Consider the following 20,126-nt stretch of genomic DNA (forward strand, 5'->3'; position numbering starts at 1 on the left):
CTGGTCGACCACTTGAAAGATTGAACAGTAAAACTAACTACAATCCAATTTGGTTGATCAAACAAATCAATCGATACCACTAATAATGAACTGTCTTGGAAATCAATGGAGTTGTATTTTGTAGAAGTATGAAACCTTGCTAAATAAGAAGGATTCATGATAATATATATAATTCCTTGCACTTTACAATTAATTATTTAAAAGTATTCTTGGGAAAATAAGGACATTGCACAATTACCTCTAATAGACGGTAAAATAGTAATTTTATTATATAAACCCACAACTCATTTGTTTTTTGTGATTGGAAAGTGCTTTTGCAAAAACTTAATTTTTTTGTTTCAAATTATTTTTTGTGTTTTTAAATCGTTTTAATATGTTAATGCCAAAAATAAAATATTAAAAAATTATTTCAATGTATTTTCAAGCAAAAAAATACTTTGAAAAGAAATCACTACCACAATGTCAAACAAGCTTTAAATCAATATATTTCCATCATACAATTTCCTCGAACCGAGATTGCATCTTATTAAAATATTTACAGGCTTCACCGTCAAAAGGGTACCCCAGCATTCCATCTACTGCATCATATGAATGATGTTATCTCATGTGCTCGGGAATCTTTTTGTGACATAGATAGGTTTTGCAATCTAGGTGTGATTGAGAAGTATCTAAGTTTTATATGTGCAACAAGAATCCTTTCCTTGCCAATTTGAGTTTATAACGAGTATGCCAACATATTCTGCACTCAATCAACTCTGTATTTTCAAGGTAGTACAATATCCAGAAGTTTGGACACATGTCAACTTTTTGATATCCTATAAAATTTCATCATGGACTTATCACTATAAAATTTATCTTTCAACCTCTTCCCTTCAAGTAGCTTTTTGCTCATTTAACAATTATGTTGTAACCAGCCTCATGAACCATTATGGTGAACACTTATCCAACGACTAATAATTTGTTGTGATTTGTGCACTCATCCTATAATGATTCTTTAGTCTTTAGAAAGATCAAAAAACTTGGTTACGTCTATATTAGATTATTCATCTACTATTAGACTTTGACCGACATAACCCTAATGCATTCTGATCGCATCCATAACCTATAAGAATTACTATTGTCATCTACAACTTAATGTACGTTACTAGAACTAGAAGTTAACCCAACCAACCTTTCTATCATGGTCTCGTGAGGAACATATGGTTTTCTGTGTACAAACCAACATAGGTATCTTTTTATGAATCTTTTTTTGTAGAAGATGCATCGTTACGACATCTGGATTAAAAAAAAATTATTTTTACACCTCTTACATGGATATCTAATATTGCCCCCACTAATATTTCTTAGATTAGATAGTGAATAATTAATAAAACCCTGAACTCCATTACAATAATTCATCATATGCAACCCTTCGAGTGAATCTCAATACATCCATGAATGATTATCAATTACTTATGTCAAACCTATATAGAATATTGATGACAACATGTATTAATTAATTACATAAACTAAATAAATGACAGAATATTGATTTAACTCAAACTTATTCAAACTATTTTAGTAGTACAACTAATTCATTATCAATTATTTACATAAATTCAAATTTCTATATATTTATCAAAAAAACTCAACTCAACAATAAAATTGACCCGTTAAATAAACCATTATTTATTTTATCACAAAACACCTAAGTCACAAATTCAAATTAAATTTCATCAATTTACAAACAAATAAAATTTTACAAAATGTTAAACATACCCTAACATTTACAAATTATATATTCATACAACAAATTTATATGGAAAAAGGCTATAAAACAAGTACACACTCAAACAAAATACATATACAACAAAAATATATATATATTAGGGGCGTGTTGTTTGTTGCAAAGAAAAATGGAGGAGGAGGAAGAAGAAATCGGGGGGGGGGGAAGCGTCACTTGTCAGGTCATAAATTAAATATTACAGATGGATTTACTAATCAATTTGATGGAAAAATTTAAATCTGTTGATAATTTTATCTTTAAAAATGACATGTCATTATACTTCTTGACCTTTTTTTTTTTATTTCTTATTTTCCTATTATAATTCCCTATTTATATATACCAAGAAAATATTTTTATAGGTGTTTAATAATTGATATTACGAAGATAGAATCAATCAAATAAATCCATCATAATCTACTGACAGAAATATTATTTAAATTTATCTATTTGTATTTGTTAATTTTCTAGCATTATAGAATTAAACAAAAAGTGTAATAATTGAGATAGGTTAATTATAAGATGGAGGCTTGAAAAAGAAAAGTACTTGTTTTTTTAAAAGGAAACATTCTTGGAGTATCCACGTTGGCTGCCATATCATTGTAAGAACTCATTCTTAAAAAATAGCATTACTCTTTTTTTTTTTTTTTTTTAATTTCTCCTATATTCTTTCCTTTCATTATTTCTTGATTTTATTAATCCAACGATAGGATAACCCTTTTAACCTACCCCCATGGATCTCAACCGTTACATTAACCTTGTGTTTTAGCATGCTTTTACATACATTCCTTGTCCTCTTGGCATTTCCTTTGTTTTGTCGGTATATCTTAAGCATCTCTTTTATTTTCTCTGAACCCTCCACACCACCCTCTCTCCCTTCCTGGAATACACGTTTCTTCACTTCTGGTGCCTCCATTGCTACATTGGTCCTTCTCTCAAATGGTAACAACAATGGAGTTATTTTGATTTTAATTTATACACATGAATCGCTGACCCGGTTGATGGTTTTAATATATCGGGTGCTTCAATACAGGAAATGGTGGTACCACCATGGCTTGAATCACTACTGTCGGCTGCATTCTTCACCATTTGCCCCAGGCATAGAGAAGCCCCACGTAGCGAATGCAACATGTTCTGCCTTGATTGCAACACCGATTCCTTCTGCTTCTATTGCCGATCAACTCAGCACAAGGATCATCCTGTTATTCAAGTAATTCATCTTTTATGTTCCGGCGAGTCATTATTGTTTCCATTCTCATCACATGAATGCAGCATCTCTGAGAAATATATTGTGTGGGGATATGTGAAAACAGATCAGAAGGTCATCGTATCATGATGTTGTTAGGGTTGCTGAGATTCAAAAGGTTTTGGACATTAGTGGAGTTCAAACTTACGTTATAAACAGTGCTAGAGTTCTTTTCCTTAATGAGAGACCACAACCTAAGAGTAGCACTAGTAAAGGAGTCTCTCATTTATGCGAAATTTGTGGGAGAAGTCTTCTGGATCCCTTTCGTTTCTGTTCTTTGGGATGTAAGGTCAGTTCTTAATTTCTTCTCGTTTCTCTCATCAGATTTCTACCGACCCTTTAGTTCCTTTCAAAACTGTCCCGCATTGTCATTCAAAACTAGGACAATTGTTGTTATACCAAAAAGCTGCATCTCTTTTTTGATTTCTACCCTCTGCATACCAAATTATTATCACATAATTTTACCTTGTAGTTTTCAATTAGTGACATTGTGGGTGTACCAAGATTTGAGAAGTGTGTTTGGAAAGCAGCTCAATGTGTTTTTTAGAAATACTTATTTATTTTTTATTTTTAACATTATAGTCTCTTCAAATTATTAAAAAAAACTTCTAAAATTTATTAATTTAATGTTTTTAAATAAAAAAAAACTGTTTGAAAAGCATTTTAAAAACAAGCTGCAATATGCAAACAATCATCAAAATTTCAGTAGTGATCATGATTGGTATTGATCGGAGCTGGCTAGATTAATTTGCAAAGTTTCCTGTTCCTGATGGACTTGTTATTTTGCTTGGATAACGGTTTAAACAAAAGTTAACTTGGTATTTAATCCAGCTTGTAGGAATAAAGAACAGTGGAGATACCAACTTTAACTTAAGCACCAAGAACGAGGAAATTAGAGATGGAAAGGCAAGAAGATTGCCATCAAAGGAAGAAGAAGAATTGCGTGAAGGAAGCCAGCAAGACATGTACAAAAGCACGCCAATTCCACCACATTCTACTTCAAGGAGGAGAAAAGGCATCCCCCATAGGGCACCTTTAGGACCCTAATCATTAATTAGCATGCTTAAAAACTCTTTTATATCCAGCTCCTTCTTCACAAGCCAGCATACGGAGGAAAGATCGATAAAATTTGATATAAACAAATTAGAGTAATTATGGATTTCAAAGTTTTAACAAAGAAAAATAATTGTAGTTTACAATTAAGTGGGTGGATAATAATGGTAGCAATAATGTCTGGGGACATGCAATGGTGTAAATGTTATGTCCACACATGAACGGTTTTTATATAAAGAAAACCCACAGCTCAGCTTTTTTAATTACAAGTTCATGAAAGGTGCAAGAACACACGATATTGCTAGATGCCAAAGAAATGAATTTTGATGGCGAAATTCTTTCTTTGAAAAAATACATTCCTTTGTAGAGTTTATCCCCCGGCCCCAATATATATCTGTCCAAATTGGAGGTCAATTCGTATACATTTTGCCATTTAAAGCTTCCAAACCAAAACTATAATCAAGTGAAAAATTCAACATAAATATTGCTGAATTTAACACAAAAAGATTGGAAATTAATAGGGTGTGTTAAACTATTGGTGTAATAAAAGAGTATTTATTGTAATTCATTCCTTTTTAATTAAATATTACTTCTTCTTCTTTGCACACATGCACCTCCTTTACCTTTTTAACTGTTATCATCTATTAAATTTTGTAACGAAGAGTTCAATTAAAAAGGCATCATTCTGTTTTTTATTTTTTGAGTATTTTGAAAATTTTATTATTTTTTTTTAATATACTGGCTGATATGAGAGATTTTTAAAAAATTATTAAAAAATATAGATTTAGTATTAATTAATATGTAAACTCTTCATAAAAAAATTTACTAAGTTTCTTAAAAAGTCATCATTCTTATTTAATGAACTTTGATGCGATTACCTTGACCTAACCTAAATTATATATAATATCCATACAATTAAAATAAATTACATCAATAAATTAAATATTTTTTTATTTTTTTATTTTTTTTCTATTATAATTATTATTATTTTATAAAGATACAATTACCAACAATATTTGATTCACGCCACAAATATTAATCAACAACAATTATTGACATAAACAGGGTTACACGCACAAACAATAGAAATATTCATCACTTTTCTCTTTTGTTTGAAATTGACCTTGGGGTAAAAATGTCATAAAAATGGCTGGATAGGTTATAGATCTTCTAGGAAGAAAAGATGTACTGGTGGTGTGGGAAAAATCGAGAGACCAATTATAGGGTAGATGGGTGGAAGGGTTTGTTGTTTTTAAAATGGGCAACGGCTGGGTTTATGTGAGGGAGATGGTTAGTGTTGATGGTGTTGTGGGAAATGGAAGGGATTTTCTAGTGTTATTGTGGTGAGGAAGATGGTTACTCTTGGTTTTGGTTCTTGTCCTCCCGTCCTCATGTGCTCGTGTTTTAAAAATGGAGAGGGAACTGAAGTTTTGGAATTTCAATGCTTGGAAACTTGGGGTTTTTTTATTTTGATCGCTGAAATTTGGATCTTGATTTGATTTGCTAGAATTTTAGAATTGAGGAGCTGAATTAAAAGAATGGAATTTGGGTTTAATTGCTGAGATTGCTTGATTCAATTGGATTTAGGACTAAATTGTATTAATTTGATGAACCCATGGGACTGAATTGAATCAATTGGAAACAGTTGGACTAAAAATATAAATTAAATGGGCTGGTTTGAATTAATTCAATTCATTTCAAATGTAGTGGAATTAAAATTATGTAATCTTGAAAAATCTAACTCCAATTTTGGTTTTCTTCTTTAATTATGCCTTCAATTTTTCAAACTTGGCTATTTATTTCAAAGACTTCCTTCAACCTTTAATTTCTTTCAATTTTAGCCAAATTAGATCAAATTAAATCATTTTCTCAATTTCTTCTGCAATTCAAACCTCAATTACGGCTCAAAAATTCTTAAACTTGGTTTTTCTTGTGATACTCAATTATTGCTCTAGTTTCAAACCCTAGATATGCATTTTTTGTACTTTTATATTATTTTTTTGCATTTTTATATGATTATTTCTAACCACACATAAATTTAATAAAAATGACCAAGATAGCAAAAATTATTAAAATCAACTAAATTTAATCAAAAAGACATTTTATTTTAGATTTTCAGTTTTTTTAAAAATATATATAAAAATAGAGGTTAAAAATTAAGTTATGAAATCAATGGATGACACATCAAGGATAAACAGGAACTGCCAGCTAATCGTATGCCGGATGACACATGTTATCCTTCATACTAAACCCTTCCCTAATCATGAAAGTGCATTTGCTACAGTCAGAGGTGAGGAACAATGTCATAATATCATGCTCCAATAAAATTATGGTCCGATATAGCTACAACAACAGTACGAGGACTCTCTATGGGCCCCCTACTTTACTAAAGGAGGTTGTTCGTATTGTAGCCATTCCAAATATGTAATAGATATTTTTTTAGATTAATATAGATATTTATATAAATTTTTAATAACTTAAAATTTATGAAACATAATCTTTAAAAAAAAAATTTAAATTTTGAACAATTAATCTATACCCTTTAAAAATAAAATATATAATAGACACTTGCTTTCCTCTCTGGTGAGAGAGCTATAATTAACAAGTAAAAAACTGATGAGTGGGGTACGTAATGGTGATTGAAAACCATTGATTATGGTCTCTTCAAGTTCATTCATCATGATGACAATAAAAAGCACTATAGTTGTATTCCTTATCTATGGCTAATATCATATATATATATATATATATATATATATATATATATATATATGATCCCACTATCCTTAATTCCCTCTTTGTTCTCATATTTATAATACTAGTGGTGTTTCTGTACAAGTCACTAAATCTAGTACATTTAATTTGACTAGTACTTTATCACTAGAACATACATTATTAGTTCCAGACTAGTCTAGCAATCTTTTCTTAGTGTCTTGCATCATCGGGAAAATAAATTATTTATAATTAATGTATTTGCATTCTTATCCTTTATTAGAATCTCAATAGTAATAAGATTATTGGGTGTGTAGACTATATTATGTTAATAATATTTGTTCAAGAAAGTATTTTTCTACTATAAGCTCGGGTCATCGTTTGAAAAATTAGATATTGTTATGCCATCATTAATTAGGACATGCATCTTTTGGTAATTTAAGACATTTATTTTTAAGTTTGTTTCAAAACTATAATATTTTTTTTTATTTTGTGTGATACTAATGTTTTGGCTAATAATCGTCCTTTTTTTTATTCTTTTAGTTTTAATAAGACATTAATAAGTTTTTCATTAGTCCATTTGAATGTATGGATCCATCTCTAGTTTTATTTATTTTTTATTATTGTTAGTTTATGATTTTTTTTTTTTTTTGTGATTGTATTCACAAGACTTGGTTATATTTGATAAAATCTAAAGGTGATGTCTTTAATTATTTCTATGAATTTCATAAAATGATTCAAACTTAGTGTTCTTCCATCATTAAGACTTTTCAATTTGATAATGATAGATAATTCATTAATTATTAGTTTTATGAATTTTTTAAGATAAATAGTAATATTCATGAAACTACATGTTTTTATACTCTCAGTAAAATAGTGTTATTGGATATAAAAATTGTAACATATTAGAAATAACTCGAGCTAGTCATGTTGGTGCATGTATGCTATTTTATTTTTAGGATCATGTTATAACCTTCATTATTTACTTGATGTATCATGTTCTTAGTTGCGTGTTTATTTTAAACACCATTATAATGTATTTCTTCTTATGTACACCTACTTTTTAATTTGACATTAATAATTGACTCGGGTTTTTTATATTGTGTTGCCTTTGTTAGCTTTCCAAAACATGAACATCCTACGCTTGATATGTGTGCATTAAAGCGTGTTTCATTAGACGGGGTACAAGTGTTATCAAATTATGTTAATCAATATCCTATGCTTGAACAGTGTCTCTTTTCGACCTTCTTTACTTGTAAATTACTTATATATTTAACAAAACTAGTTATTTTGTCTTTGTTCGTTTTTCAAAAGCTATATTAAAATCATAATTTTAAACAATTTATTTCCTTTATCAATTCTATCTTATTTTGAGAATATATATATTGAAAAACAAAATTAAGAAGGGAAAAAAAAAGCGCGCGCAAGAAGTGGAAATTTGACAAAGCAAGAAAGCATTACTATAAGGATTAAGTAATTAATTCAAAACTATATGGACTAAATTGTAAATAAATCTTCTAAATATGGGCGGTTTTCTTTCTTGTTTCAAGAGAGAGAGAGAGAGAGTTCCCACTCCTCTCATATAGCCTGCTTATTTGGTGTGTTAGCAATCTACAGGCAATTTCTCATCAAACAGAGGAATCATCATAACCTATGTAAGGGCAAGAAAGCCTTGGTAGCTATTTCATCTTCGAAACAGCAGGCATCATTTTGCAGTGTGTCGAGTTAAAATCATCCGCTAACAAGAGACTGCTCATCAGGCGCTTGAGCCTCTGAACACCAGGGCCAGGCTTAAGCTCAGTGGTGTTCTTTAAATTAATACGAGGGAGAACTGTACTTGCATTTCCTTCATCAGTGAACCATCCACCAGGCACAAACCCATCGGCTCTGCGTCCCGGAAGGTTAGAATCAATCTTGTCAAGAACCGGGTCGTCCTTGCCAAACTTCCTTGCAAAGGGAACATTGCTCTCAACCATGCTCTCATAATCATCTACTGTGAGGAAATGAGGGTGTTGCTTAGGAGGGTTGTCCCAAGATATGAAATGAAGGTCATGGTTAACAGTGGTGTTTCGGAACTCATCAGCATTGCAGATTACAGTGTGGAAATATCCCTCAGGTGAAGAGAGAAAGTTTGCATAGTACATGAGGACTATCCTTGGGAGGTTGTCCCATCCCCACAGGCAATACTCCACAAAAGGTCGAGAGAGCATCATCCAAGCAGAACCTGAGGAAATCAGTACCACAACTAATTTTAAAATTCTCTCTCTGTAAATATACACATAGATAGATGAGCTTTTTGCAACTTAATTGCTTGTACCGTCTCCTCTATGGCTCTATTCCTGTACAATTCAAGTTCAGTCTTGAAAACGTTGGACACTTTATTAGCTTAAACTGGCAATTTAATGACATTTCAATCTCTACATGCTCAGAAGCTCATCCAAATAATTTCTAGGACAAAAGAGAGTTGAAAGATATGTTGTTAGTTCTTCTATATCTTACCAGTAAACAAATTATATGCTGTTGGCAACCTCCTTTTCTCTGAGATCCAAAAAACCTCTGATTTTGGCTGGCTATATAGCCCTGGGTCTATTATGACTGGCTTGGCTCTTTGATCTCTGCAGGGTTCAGAAAAATCCAATTTTTAGCAAAAACTTAAACACAAAATTGAAGATGAATACTCCCCTCCGCACCCTCCCTTAGGCTATGTTTGGATAAAGTGGAAGGATAGAAAGGAGAGAGGATGGAATCATCCATCTGGTTGCTCGGTACATAAAAGAGGAGAAGGATGAGAGTCAATCCATCGAAGTTGAGAGCATTAAGAGTTGCAAAAAAGGAAAATTATAGGAGGCAACTCGCCATATTAGAAGTACAAGTAGGGAAAGATTGAAAGGATCCTTTTGATCCTCCCTTAGGCCTCCATCCTTGTTGTTCGACACCCAATTCCTCCTCTCTTCCATCCTTATCCAACCTCACGCCGCAAACATTCCAAAAAGAAAACAGAGAGAAAGGTATAGAGAGCAGATAAACCACATACTTCTTCCATCCAATGTCACTGGTATGCTCGATGAAGTTAAGGTCTCTTGGAATATCAAAGAGTGTATGAAGAATATCTGTGAGGAAGAAAACAGAAACCACAAGTTAATGCCATCAGAAATCAATCTGGGCTTGCACAGAGCACAATTAAAACTTCCCAAAATTCTATAGCTAAAAAACTTAATGAAATCAGCTGTTTGCATGTCAATGAATGCATGGTAAAATAGAATAAGCCTTGCCATCGCCAGGTTTTAAAGTTATGAAGTTAAACTATAATTTGTTTATTATAGCTACGCTAGCCGATGATTTGAACTCACCAATATGAACAAAAAAATAACCCTAAAATATCGATGTAATCAGTAGCGAGAGCAAATAGTGCGAACGGTAGCTAAAAAACTACGCAAATTTAATACTTACTTATCCTGTTAACATGGAACTGTGGCCATCATAATCAAGCCAAGAAAACAACAGAAGTTATGTTTTTGGCTAAGCTAGCAAGCAGAATTGATGTTAACAGCAAAAACTAGGAGATGGCCATTAAAGCAAATGGATTTCTAGGTACTCCGTTCTTCCCCCTTCTCTTAAGAAAATGAACAAGGATATATATAATATATAAATCACCGACTCCCAAGGAGGACCAAACCTACTTTACTTATAATCAAGTACTAATTAATTGACAACGTATTGTATAATATAAATTATGCATTTATTACCATCTTGAGTCATCAAAGGATAATCAGAAGCGCTCAAATTGATAAACCAATCCCAAGATTCCCCATCATCAATATCCTTGAGCAAAATTGCAGCAGCATGAAGCGTATTGCTAACCATGGTTAGACCTCTGTAAGTTACCAAATTGGATCTCACAACCACCCTCACATTTCCCACCTCCTTGAAAACCTTCTCCTCACTCACCCATCTCGCCAGCTCCAACCTCTCCTCCGCGGTGGCCTCCAAGTCCAAATGCACAGCATACTGATTCCTCGGATGGTAGAGTGCTTTTAAAGCCCGTTTCAAGCTCACTCCATCTCCAGCAGAACCTGAAATTGAGTAGGCAAGGCGGGGTACTTTATGTACGGGAGAAGAAGGTGAGTTTTCCAATTTAGGTTCCACAAAGCGTGGAACCTGCTGGAAATGGTATTTGTTGCTGTGTGATTTGTATAGCAATTGAGGGGAAGATGAGAATGATGCTATGGTAGTAAGAAGCAAGATGGTTGAAGATAATATTAACAGTAACAACCATTTCTGTTTCTTTTGTTGCAGAAGCAACTTCAAGTACTTGTTTTCCATTCTCTAACTTCGTTGACTTTAACTAGTTTTCAGTAGCAGTGGTTGTAGCCTTGTAGGAGTATAATTCAGAACCAAGACCAACGGAGGGGCGGTGGAAACGTGGTGTGCCAACCGCCACCGGAGGGAGGATACCGGAATCTTAAAAAGGCTGATGAAAGAAAGACGGTTGACTCATCATAAAGACCACTGCCGTCACTTTATTCAATTTCTTAAAAAAGACATGTATATATATATATATATATATATATATATATATAATAACAGTCACATCTACATCAACAAGATGAATTTAGCTGGAGGGGGGATTTGTGGGTTGTCATCGTAAAGGGACCCGATGAGCACCATGATTCTTCTTCTTCTTCTTTTTAATTTAGATTCCAAGCTTAAGAGCTGGATCTTAATTCCTAATAGATGAGGAAAGAATTGTATGCTTTCTATATAATTAATTTAATTTTTCTAAAATTACCTTAAACTTAGTTCAAAAAAACATAAATTACCTTAAAGATTATTAAAAAAAAAAAAACAATCTTTTCTTTTTCAATTAGAGAGAAAATGTAATATTTTTCAAATAATTTTAATTTGATATTAAATAAATATATAATATATATTTTAAAATAGTCCAACCACTTTTCCTATATTTTTCTAAGTTTTTTTTGGTATTCAATGGTTTTCTTTACATGTCATTATTTAATTTTTTTTTCATGCGTAATTCTTTTTTAATCATCGATCCATAAAATCCTGACATGTGATTTACAAGATAATGAAATTGGATGGAATGAAAAATACCTTGATAAAATAATAAAAAGATAAAATCTATTAAAAAAAATTTGCGCCAATAAATCTTTAGAATATATATAAAAAATTATAGGGAAAACATATGATTACCCCGAAGCCATAATTTAACCGGTTACAATTGACATTGTTGCATTAAAATAAAATGATGGCGTAATGCTAAATTTTGATTTGAAATAATGGCCTAGTAGAATATTTCAATCCTTCGTCTTTCCAAGTGATTTATTAGTTTTTTTTTTATCCAAGTTCTTATAGCATATTCTAGGTGTTCTTTTTTCAGTATTTTGTACACATTATTTCACACTTCTTCTACAAAGATTCACCAAAGTCACATGTTTGTGTTTGTGTAGCATTTTGATTCTTGAAAAGGACAGTCCTCCAAATGAGAAGCTTGCTGCTTGTTGAACCCCTGTATCTCCACTTATTTGAACGACCTTTGTCTTAGTCTCACAGTTCTTGAACTTTAGGATAGTTATGAGGTGAGTTTTTATTGTTAAATAATTATCTCAGTTCAATAACTTAAGTTGTTAGATAAAGTTTAAGATATAATTTATATTATTCTCTAACACACCTCCTCAAGTGAAAATTCTTTAAACTTAAAACTTGCACAAACTTACAGTACCTTGTGCTTTATTTTTTATCAAATAAATAAAGATGGTAAAATTCAAACTTGTGACCACTTGATCATTAAGACTCTGATATCATGTTAAAAAACCATCTTAATCCAATAACTTAAACTGTTAGGTGAGATTCAAGATAAGATTTATATTATTTTTTAACACTTGCTTCATTATTTTTGGTATAATTACTTGTGTTGTTTTACTTTCAAATTTATTACAACATTTTAGGTTTTGCGGAGTTCTGAAAAAGTTTAATATTCAATTTGATAAAAATAGGTATAAATTTTTATCCAACCATTTGATTGGAATGAAATTTTGTTAAATAATTCTAAATATCTAATTATATAGAGGCAACTAGAAAAATAAACCGAACAAAAAAAAACCAAACTAAACTGGAAAAAAAAAAAAACAAAATCAAATCGAAACCAAACCAAACCCATTAGAAAAGTCTAAAAAAAAACCCAAAAATAATGTTGTTTTTGGTTTTTACTATAAAATAACCAAACTGAACCGAATCAAAACCGGTTCAGTTGGGTTTTAGTTTTTAATTTAAAAAGCCAAACTAAACCGAACTGAAATTGGTTGATTTAAACCGGTTTTAGTTTGGTTTTGGTTTTTTTTTTTTATTTTACAAATTTCGGTTTGCTTGTATTTTTAGGTAAAAACCAAACCAAACAAAAAATGATCACTCCTAGGTAGGCCTATGTTTTCAGCTCCCCCCTGTAGCTGAACATAAGCAACCTTGAGAGTTTCTCTACATTCTGAGTAGCATTCTCCTTCCTCAACCTGGGCACCCCTATCTTGTCGATTTTAACTTAATGTTGTTTTTTTTTTTTTTTTAGCATTTTACAAAATTTTAGTTTGGTTGTATTTTATGGGTAAAAATCGAACCGAACAAAAAATAATCACCTTTAGGTAGGCCTATGCTTTCATTTCCCGCTTGTAGCTGAGCATAAGCAGCTTTAAGAGTTTTTATCTTAGCATTCTGAGCAGCATTCTCCTTCCTTAGCCTGTGTGCCCCTATCTTATCAACACACTACTTCTTAATAGCTATTTTCATGGCTTTACTTTCTTTAAACCATCAACTTTTTGAATAGACATACATCAAAAAAGTCTAAACAATTAAAAAAAAAAGTAATCCAAGTCTTTAAAATTAATCAATTCACAAGACAAAAGATAAATTTCTTAAGGACTCTTCCTACCTAAAAGGCCATGTGCCTAGTATTAACTAAAGCATTGGTAGCTAGGGTCTATCAACGCTTTAACATCATAGGGAAAAGTCAAAAGTTTGTCCAAGGTATTCATCACCTCTAATCCTTCAAGCCCAAGGGTAGACCTCCTTTAAAGAATAGTTTTTATTATGCTCATTTCTTCCAAACTTAGGTTAGGAAAGCTAAGAGAGCACAATCCAAGTTTAACCTCAAGAAGAAGTCCTCCAACCCCACGACATAAGGCACTTGAATTGCGGACTTAGTGAGCATGAGGACTAGTCTAGTTGGCGAAGGGATCACCTTTACATCAAAATTAGAGTCGATAAAGATCCTTCTCTTTTTTTCATTAGGAAACAACCTTCAAGATAATTGAGGTTGGAGTTGGAATCTTGGGACGTCCCGATATGGAAGACACTTACAAACCTTTGTAAGAAAAATGAGTACCCAAACTCATACATGCATATGAAAGCATTCATGATGAAATTGCCCTTAACATGCTTATTGGTGACTTGGGTAACACGATTACTAGCCTTCGGTAATAAGACCATAAAATTCCCTGGTTGTTTAGAGTTGGCCAAGGTCACTTATTTATAAAACATTGTGCATCTACCTCATTCGAAGGTGTCCTAAGTAATCTTAATTGTACCTTAAGGTTTGGAACCTTTTAAGGGAAAGTCTCATCTCCTTTTTTAGTATAAGAGGGTTAAACAGTGTCAATTTCAAATCTAGAGCTTATTCTAATTGTTATGATCCCTAGCACGCACTTTTAGTTTTAGGTCTGGAACTGAAATCTTTCTCACGAGATGTAGTTCCTTTGCTTTTTCTATACGTCATTCTTAAGAAAATTTAAAATAGAAAAGAAGATATTAGTATATTTTGCGCTTACCTAGGAAACAATTCTTTTGCAAAAATAAATAGAACTATTCTTCTTATTTAAAGCTTCGATTGTAGGAAGTTTAAGAAAGAAATTTAAAAATATTAAAAAAAAGGCTTATATACATCATCGCCTTCTACTCCTAACAGTGAATAAAAGACATGTGGCTTTCCATTATAACCCTAAAAAGGCTAAACACCTATTGCATTGATTACACGCCGCTAAATAGTCTTCTCAATAATATTTATTTTGCCTCCCCATGACAATATTTAAAATCAATATGGAAAGGCCCTTTTTTTTATGGGAGACAAGACAAACCTAACCAATTGTCTCTCAAGAGACTTTTCAATTCTTTTGTATGAAATACATAAATATTTGGGGGATAACTGATGAGTTAGTATTATTCTTAGCTTGAAAAGAGCTCAAACCCATAATAGGGTATTAACCTAATCAAATTAGGTCTGGCAGGATGCAGACCCTAAATACTTGGGTTTGGTCATGACCTGAGCTCAAGTCTCTGTAAGTCTAGTAAGATGCTAGACTCAATACACTTGAGTTCAACATTAAGTTAAGCCTAAGACATCATGAGTCTGGTGAAATGCCAAACCTAATAAACTTGGGTGCAACTAGGGGCTATGCTCTTGTTACTGTGTGTCTAATATCTTTCCAAACTTAACATAGTTGAGTTCAGCCATGAGCTGAGCCCAAATCACCATGGGTCTTATAAGATGCTAGACCCAACATGTTTGGGTTCAGCCATAAGTCAATCCATCACCATAGGTCTAACAAGATACAAGACTCAATACACTTGGGTTCAGCCATGAGCTTAGTCCAAGGCATCATGGTTCTGATAAGTAGGAAGATTCATTTCTCCTAGGTTTGGCTACACACCAAACCTAGTCGATCTTAAAAATCCATATTAAGACCATAAAATTCCATCTTAAGATTATTGACATGATACTTTCATGTTAGAAATAATTATCTCCCTACACTTGTAGGTGTATAAAAAATCTCTCAATGACCTACCATGTTTTCATTTTATTAATAATCTATAAGAGATATTTATCCATTATTAATTATGTGTAAGGAATATTTATCGATCATTAATGCCATCAAGAGCTAATGACTTTCTGGTCTTTCTACTCCTTGAAGATGACAAGGCTTGGGGCTATAAATATCCCCTCAACCTCTCAGGTAAAAGGTTCATTTTTCATACTCTCCAAACTTATATATCTTAGTCCTTGGAGCATCAATCACACAAAATTAAAAACAAACATTCTTGTTCTTATAATCTAAAGCTCTTTCTTTCATTTATTATCACCCCCACTAAAACTTATTGACTCTATCGTCTAAGGGTTTTTTAGTCCCACTAATAAAGACTGTTTTGTAGGCATTAGAACTTTTACCATCAATATCTGATTTACTAAAGGAAATATTGACATAAATATCTGATTAACCACTATCCATACACTAAATAACCTTATTCTTGATCATAATGAATTTTGGGACATCATTATAGGTTTACTAGGTTCTTGGGAACATTTTTTCTCTTTTAAATGATGTTTGTTCTGCAACTTCTCCACCTCTGCAGTTTGCTTTTGTTTCTCCTCTTTCTCCCTTTTGTTTTCAAGCTAATGTTTCTAATAATATGGTCTATTGGCTTATCAAAAAGAAATTGGTATCTCCTTTCCCATCTTCAGCTCTTACGTGCTTCATATGGACACTTTTCTAGGTTTCATAGAATTGTTAAATATAAACAAGGCAACAATCACCGATATCATGCATCAATTTAAATAATATTTAACCTACTTTTTATATAAATTATGCAAAAAAAAATTTATTAATTTAATCAAAAGAAAAATTAAAAGAATAGAGATTGTCCCCTACATAGTATGAACACGGAAAAATATTATAGAAAAAAGTATTATTAGATCATTGTCATTTATTTAACTAATACAACAAAAAAAAGTATCATCATTTACATAAATATATGAAAAAAAAAAAAGAGCAAATACCAATTGTGCATTTTCGATTTTCATTAAGTTTTATTGATTTTGCTACATAATTGGATTACAATTAGTTTATGAATTTACAAATATAAAGACTAAGCATTATTGTCAATTGTATATGCAAAAACTAGCATATAAAATACTTAATTGTATAAAATACCATATCATTAACTTGATTAAAAGAACATAGCAAAACTCCCAAAAAATTCCGACAATTTTCCAATTTGCAAACTCATCGAATTATAAAAAGAGAAAAAAAAATCTCCCTCGCTAATGTATTATATATATCAAACAAAATAAAATGTTTGACAACCTATTCTTCTCTGGTAGCATAATACCATCTGTTGTCACTAGATTAGTACTTAAAAGTGCATATTTATCAAGGTTTTATATCATTATTTTGCACTTAAAGTGTCTATAACTCCTTAACTAAAGCATGTTTTACAATAACAAGTATAATACTATAAAATGCCTTAATATATGGTAAATGTTCATCTTAAATGCAGGCCTATCACATAAATCAAAGGATTGATTGATGAATTCAACTACTGAAATTTGTGAAGATAAAGAGAGTGTGAAACTTAGAAAAGAGATGTTGGTGCAGTCCAAACTGGAACACTGTTCGGTAATTGGGTCATATCTCGAGTTCTAGATGTCCAAATGACCTCAAATTTTTACACAGATTCAGTAAGACATAGGCCTACAACTTTCATGTTTTCATCAAGATCTACGAAGGCCGTTTTCAAGTCCAAATTATAGCAACAACGAAGAAGTCTGAATTTGTCCTGCAACTCAAACACTGTTCAGTGTTTGGCCTATATCTAGAGTTCTAGAAGTCCAAATGACCTCTATTTTTTTTTCTGGAAAGCTGAGTCAATTTCCTACAACTTTCATGTTTTCTAGTGGACCCATTTCGGATGGTAGCATTTTTTTTTTATTCAGACAATAAGATAAGGATTTTCACCAAGTCAAAAGTTGGTCACCCACTCAACAATTAGGCATCAAATCAATAATTCCGAATTTTGGCCTATAAAAGGAGGCATTTTCCATGTATTTGGGGGCTTGGTTGTTCAGATCAAATTCATGCTCTTTATTTCCCTCTTTATATTTTTTTCTAATTTTTAAATTTTGCTTTCATTAATATCTTGTTTATGCTTTTCATTTCCTTTCCTTTACTTAGTTAACTTGTATTTTCTTTATGTTCTTGTTTTGTTTATTTATGTTTCTCTTCTTCATTATGTTTAGCTAAGTTTATTATGTCAATGTGAAAAGGTTACACTAATGGTGTAAGAATAAGTATAGTGGAAACTCAACATGGACCTTAATGATTAATATTAACATGTCTTATCTTTTTATCTTAATAATTCTTAATACCATGCTTGTTAAATAGTTAATCTAGATTTGTGTTGTATAACACCTGGTACAACAAATGATTGGCATTCTCATAGCCCAACCGTATGGTATTACCTACACCTGGGCTATGAAAGGAACTTGATTTGTTGTTAACATCAGTTAACATCATGAATTCCTGACAATATTTAAAAGTTTGGTGTTATGTAATTAAGATAATTAATATGATCATGTTAATAATTTATAATGAGCTATTAATGAGAAATCATCAGATTGGAACCTCTTTTGTGTGTGGTTTCCAATTGAATAATAAGAGTTTATACTATACTTGTTTGAAATACCATTAGTGGATTCTCTAACCTTGACATTTATTTTTATCATTGTTTAATCCTTACATTAATCTTTCATCTCAAAGTTCTCATTAATTTTTTCCTCTTCTTTTTATTACTACTACTACTACTAAAAATTAACCTTGACATCGCGGCGGCCCTAAAAATTAATTTTAAATCTTTGGAAAGAACGGATTTCTGGCATCCTGTTCTTTCATGGGAATATTCTTGTTTAAGGAGTCGCCACCTAGTATTATGGTCACTAGGAACCCTAACTGGCCAATAGAGATTCTATGGTACGTGACTGGTTACGTAAAAGGGAAGATATTATCACCCCTTAAACGTCCTGCCTAAGGCAGGCTGCATTGCTATTATTTGTCATTTATTGCTAACATATATTTTTTTTTTATATCATGATGGTTTGCATATAATATTCCTGACTCTGGCGTCAGTGAATATTAAACTACGGGTATTTCCAACTCTGGCGTTGGTAAATATTACGTAGATATCAGAGTGAATAAATTTAAATAATTACCTTTTTTAATCCTCACTCTGACGTTGGTGAATAAATAAATAAAAATCAATGTATATTTTTATTTTTTGTTTTTTACTCATGCAGATTATTTTTTATTTTTACGTAGCTAAATAAAAAAAAAATACAATAAAATAAAATAAAATAAATTTTTATTAGTATTTTTTATTCCTGACTCTGGCGTCAGTGAATAAGCCAATGAATTTATTTTATTTTTATGTTTTTTTTTTTTTGCATGCAATTCTTATTTTTAGCTAGATAAAATGCAACGAATAAAAATAATATAAATTTAAACCGGTGTTTTTTTTATTCCTGACTCTGGCGTCAATGAATAAACCAATAAATTTACATTATTTTTATTCGTGCATATGCATTTTTCATTATTTTTTATTTTATTTTATTTTTTTTATATTTTTTTTTTTGGCTGGGCTGGGCTAGACCCAGCCCAGCATGTATATTTTTGGGGCTGGGCTGGGCTAAAACCCCGCCCAGCATATAATCTTTGGTAGGGCTCAGCTCAGCCCACATGGGCTGGGCTGAGCCCAGACAACCTAACCCGGGTCACTGTAATTCCTTTTAATTGGAATTGTAACAGTTGGATCTCAATTAAATAAAAATTCCTTTTAATTTTGCCCTTTTCTGGATAAATCTCAATTAACTCCCTCAATTAGTGCAATGTTTACAAAATAGTCTTTAATTCCTGGATTATTCAATTTGGTCCTTAATTAATTCTTTCAATTCTGCCCTTTTTTTGATAAATTTCAAGTAAGTCCCTGAATTTATTTAATTAATTAAACCAAAGTTTAATTAAGTCCACAAACTTAATAATTCTTCTAATTTCATTAATTAAACTAATCCAAATTTTAAATAAATTTTCAAACTTATCAATTCTTCAATTTCTGACCAATTTATTCTCAAATCTGATATTTTTATCCCTAAACTTCAAAATTTGTTGTCTTAAGCCCATTCTCAAATATATATATATAATCATTGATTTTATATTCTTTATAAAAAATTGGGTTATGACAGTTGCCCCCTCTTTATAGTATTTACGATGCAAAGATATTGAATTTTTTTTTATTTTCTATAGCTTTGTGCCGTGAATTTATAAAGAAAAATAGACACATAAAGAACTTTTGCCTCTTTTTTAGAGTCTTGAACACTTCGAAAACTAGAGATTGACATATGACTTTTATAGAGAAAACAAGTCATTTGGAAGATAACCCCTTTTTTTTTTTTAGTCGAGGGCTCGAAGGTGCGCTCGAATGGATAAGACGAGGGCTCGAAGGCGCGCTCGAATGTAAGACGAGGGC

At 31.6% G+C, this 20,126-nt stretch overlaps 2 protein-coding genes across 4 annotated transcripts; one reads left to right on the forward strand and one right to left on the reverse strand.

Moving 5' to 3' along the window:
- Positions 1-2,581: 2,581 nt before the first annotated feature.
- On the forward strand, positions 2,582-4,406 carry LOC118034626 (protein RGF1 INDUCIBLE TRANSCRIPTION FACTOR 1). Of its 2 annotated transcripts, XM_035039966.2 has the most exons (4): positions 2,582-2,704; positions 2,796-2,972; positions 3,076-3,297; positions 3,840-4,403. In XM_035039966.2, exons 1-4 carry the CDS (start codon positions 2,702-2,704, stop codon positions 4,053-4,055), a joined length of 618 nt encoding a protein of 205 aa, XP_034895857.1. In that variant the 5' UTR covers positions 2,582-2,701; the 3' UTR covers positions 4,056-4,403. The 2 variants fall into 2 exon arrangements, with proteins under 2 accessions (XP_034895857.1, XP_073267328.1); XM_073411227.1 differs by lacking the exon at positions 2,582-2,704 and having other exon boundaries at positions 2,715-2,972; positions 3,840-4,406.
- A 3,804-nt stretch (positions 4,407-8,210) lies between these two features.
- Positions 8,211-11,497, reverse strand: LOC118034625 (beta-glucuronosyltransferase GlcAT14A). Of its 2 annotated transcripts, XM_035039964.2 has the most exons (5): positions 11,086-11,495; positions 10,520-10,846; positions 9,808-9,883; positions 9,273-9,388; positions 8,211-8,997 (listed from the first exon to the last, which is right to left on the reverse strand). In XM_035039964.2, the coding sequence occupies exons 2-5, from the start codon at positions 10,635-10,637 to the stop codon at positions 8,453-8,455; spliced, it is 855 nt and encodes a 284-aa protein (XP_034895855.1). In that variant the 5' UTR covers positions 10,638-10,846; positions 11,086-11,495; the 3' UTR covers positions 8,211-8,452. The 2 variants fall into 2 exon arrangements, with proteins under 2 accessions (XP_034895855.1, XP_034895854.1); XM_035039963.2 differs by having other exon boundaries at positions 10,520-11,497.
- Between the last annotated feature and the right edge of the window lie 8,629 nt (positions 11,498-20,126).

This window comes from Populus alba, chromosome 9, assembly GCF_005239225.2.
Source record: "Populus alba chromosome 9, ASM523922v2, whole genome shotgun sequence".
In the NCBI taxonomy this organism is placed as follows: Eukaryota; Viridiplantae; Streptophyta; class Magnoliopsida; order Malpighiales; family Salicaceae; genus Populus; species Populus alba.

Excerpts from the sequence above, each read along its gene's own strand:
- LOC118034626 (XM_035039966.2), top strand. Across the intron at positions 2,973-3,075 it reads AGGATCATCCTGTTATTCAA|ATCAGAAGGTCATCGTATCA; the intron begins GTAATTCATCTT and ends ATGTGAAAACAG. Across the intron at positions 3,298-3,839 it reads TCTGTTCTTTGGGATGTAAG|CTTGTAGGAATAAAGAACAG; the intron begins GTCAGTTCTTAA and ends TATTTAATCCAG.
- LOC118034625 (XM_035039963.2), bottom strand. The coding sequence starts at position 11,096 with ATGGAAAACAAGTACTTGAAGTTGCTTCTGCAACAAAAGAAACAGAAA. Across the intron at positions 9,389-9,807 it reads AGTGACATTGGATGGAAGAA|AGATCAAAGAGCCAAGCCAG; the intron begins GTATGTGGTTTA and ends TGAACCCTGCAG. Across the intron at positions 8,998-9,272 it reads AGCATATAATTTGTTTACTG|GTTCTGCTTGGATGATGCTC; the intron begins GTAAGATATAGA and ends TGATTTCCTCAG.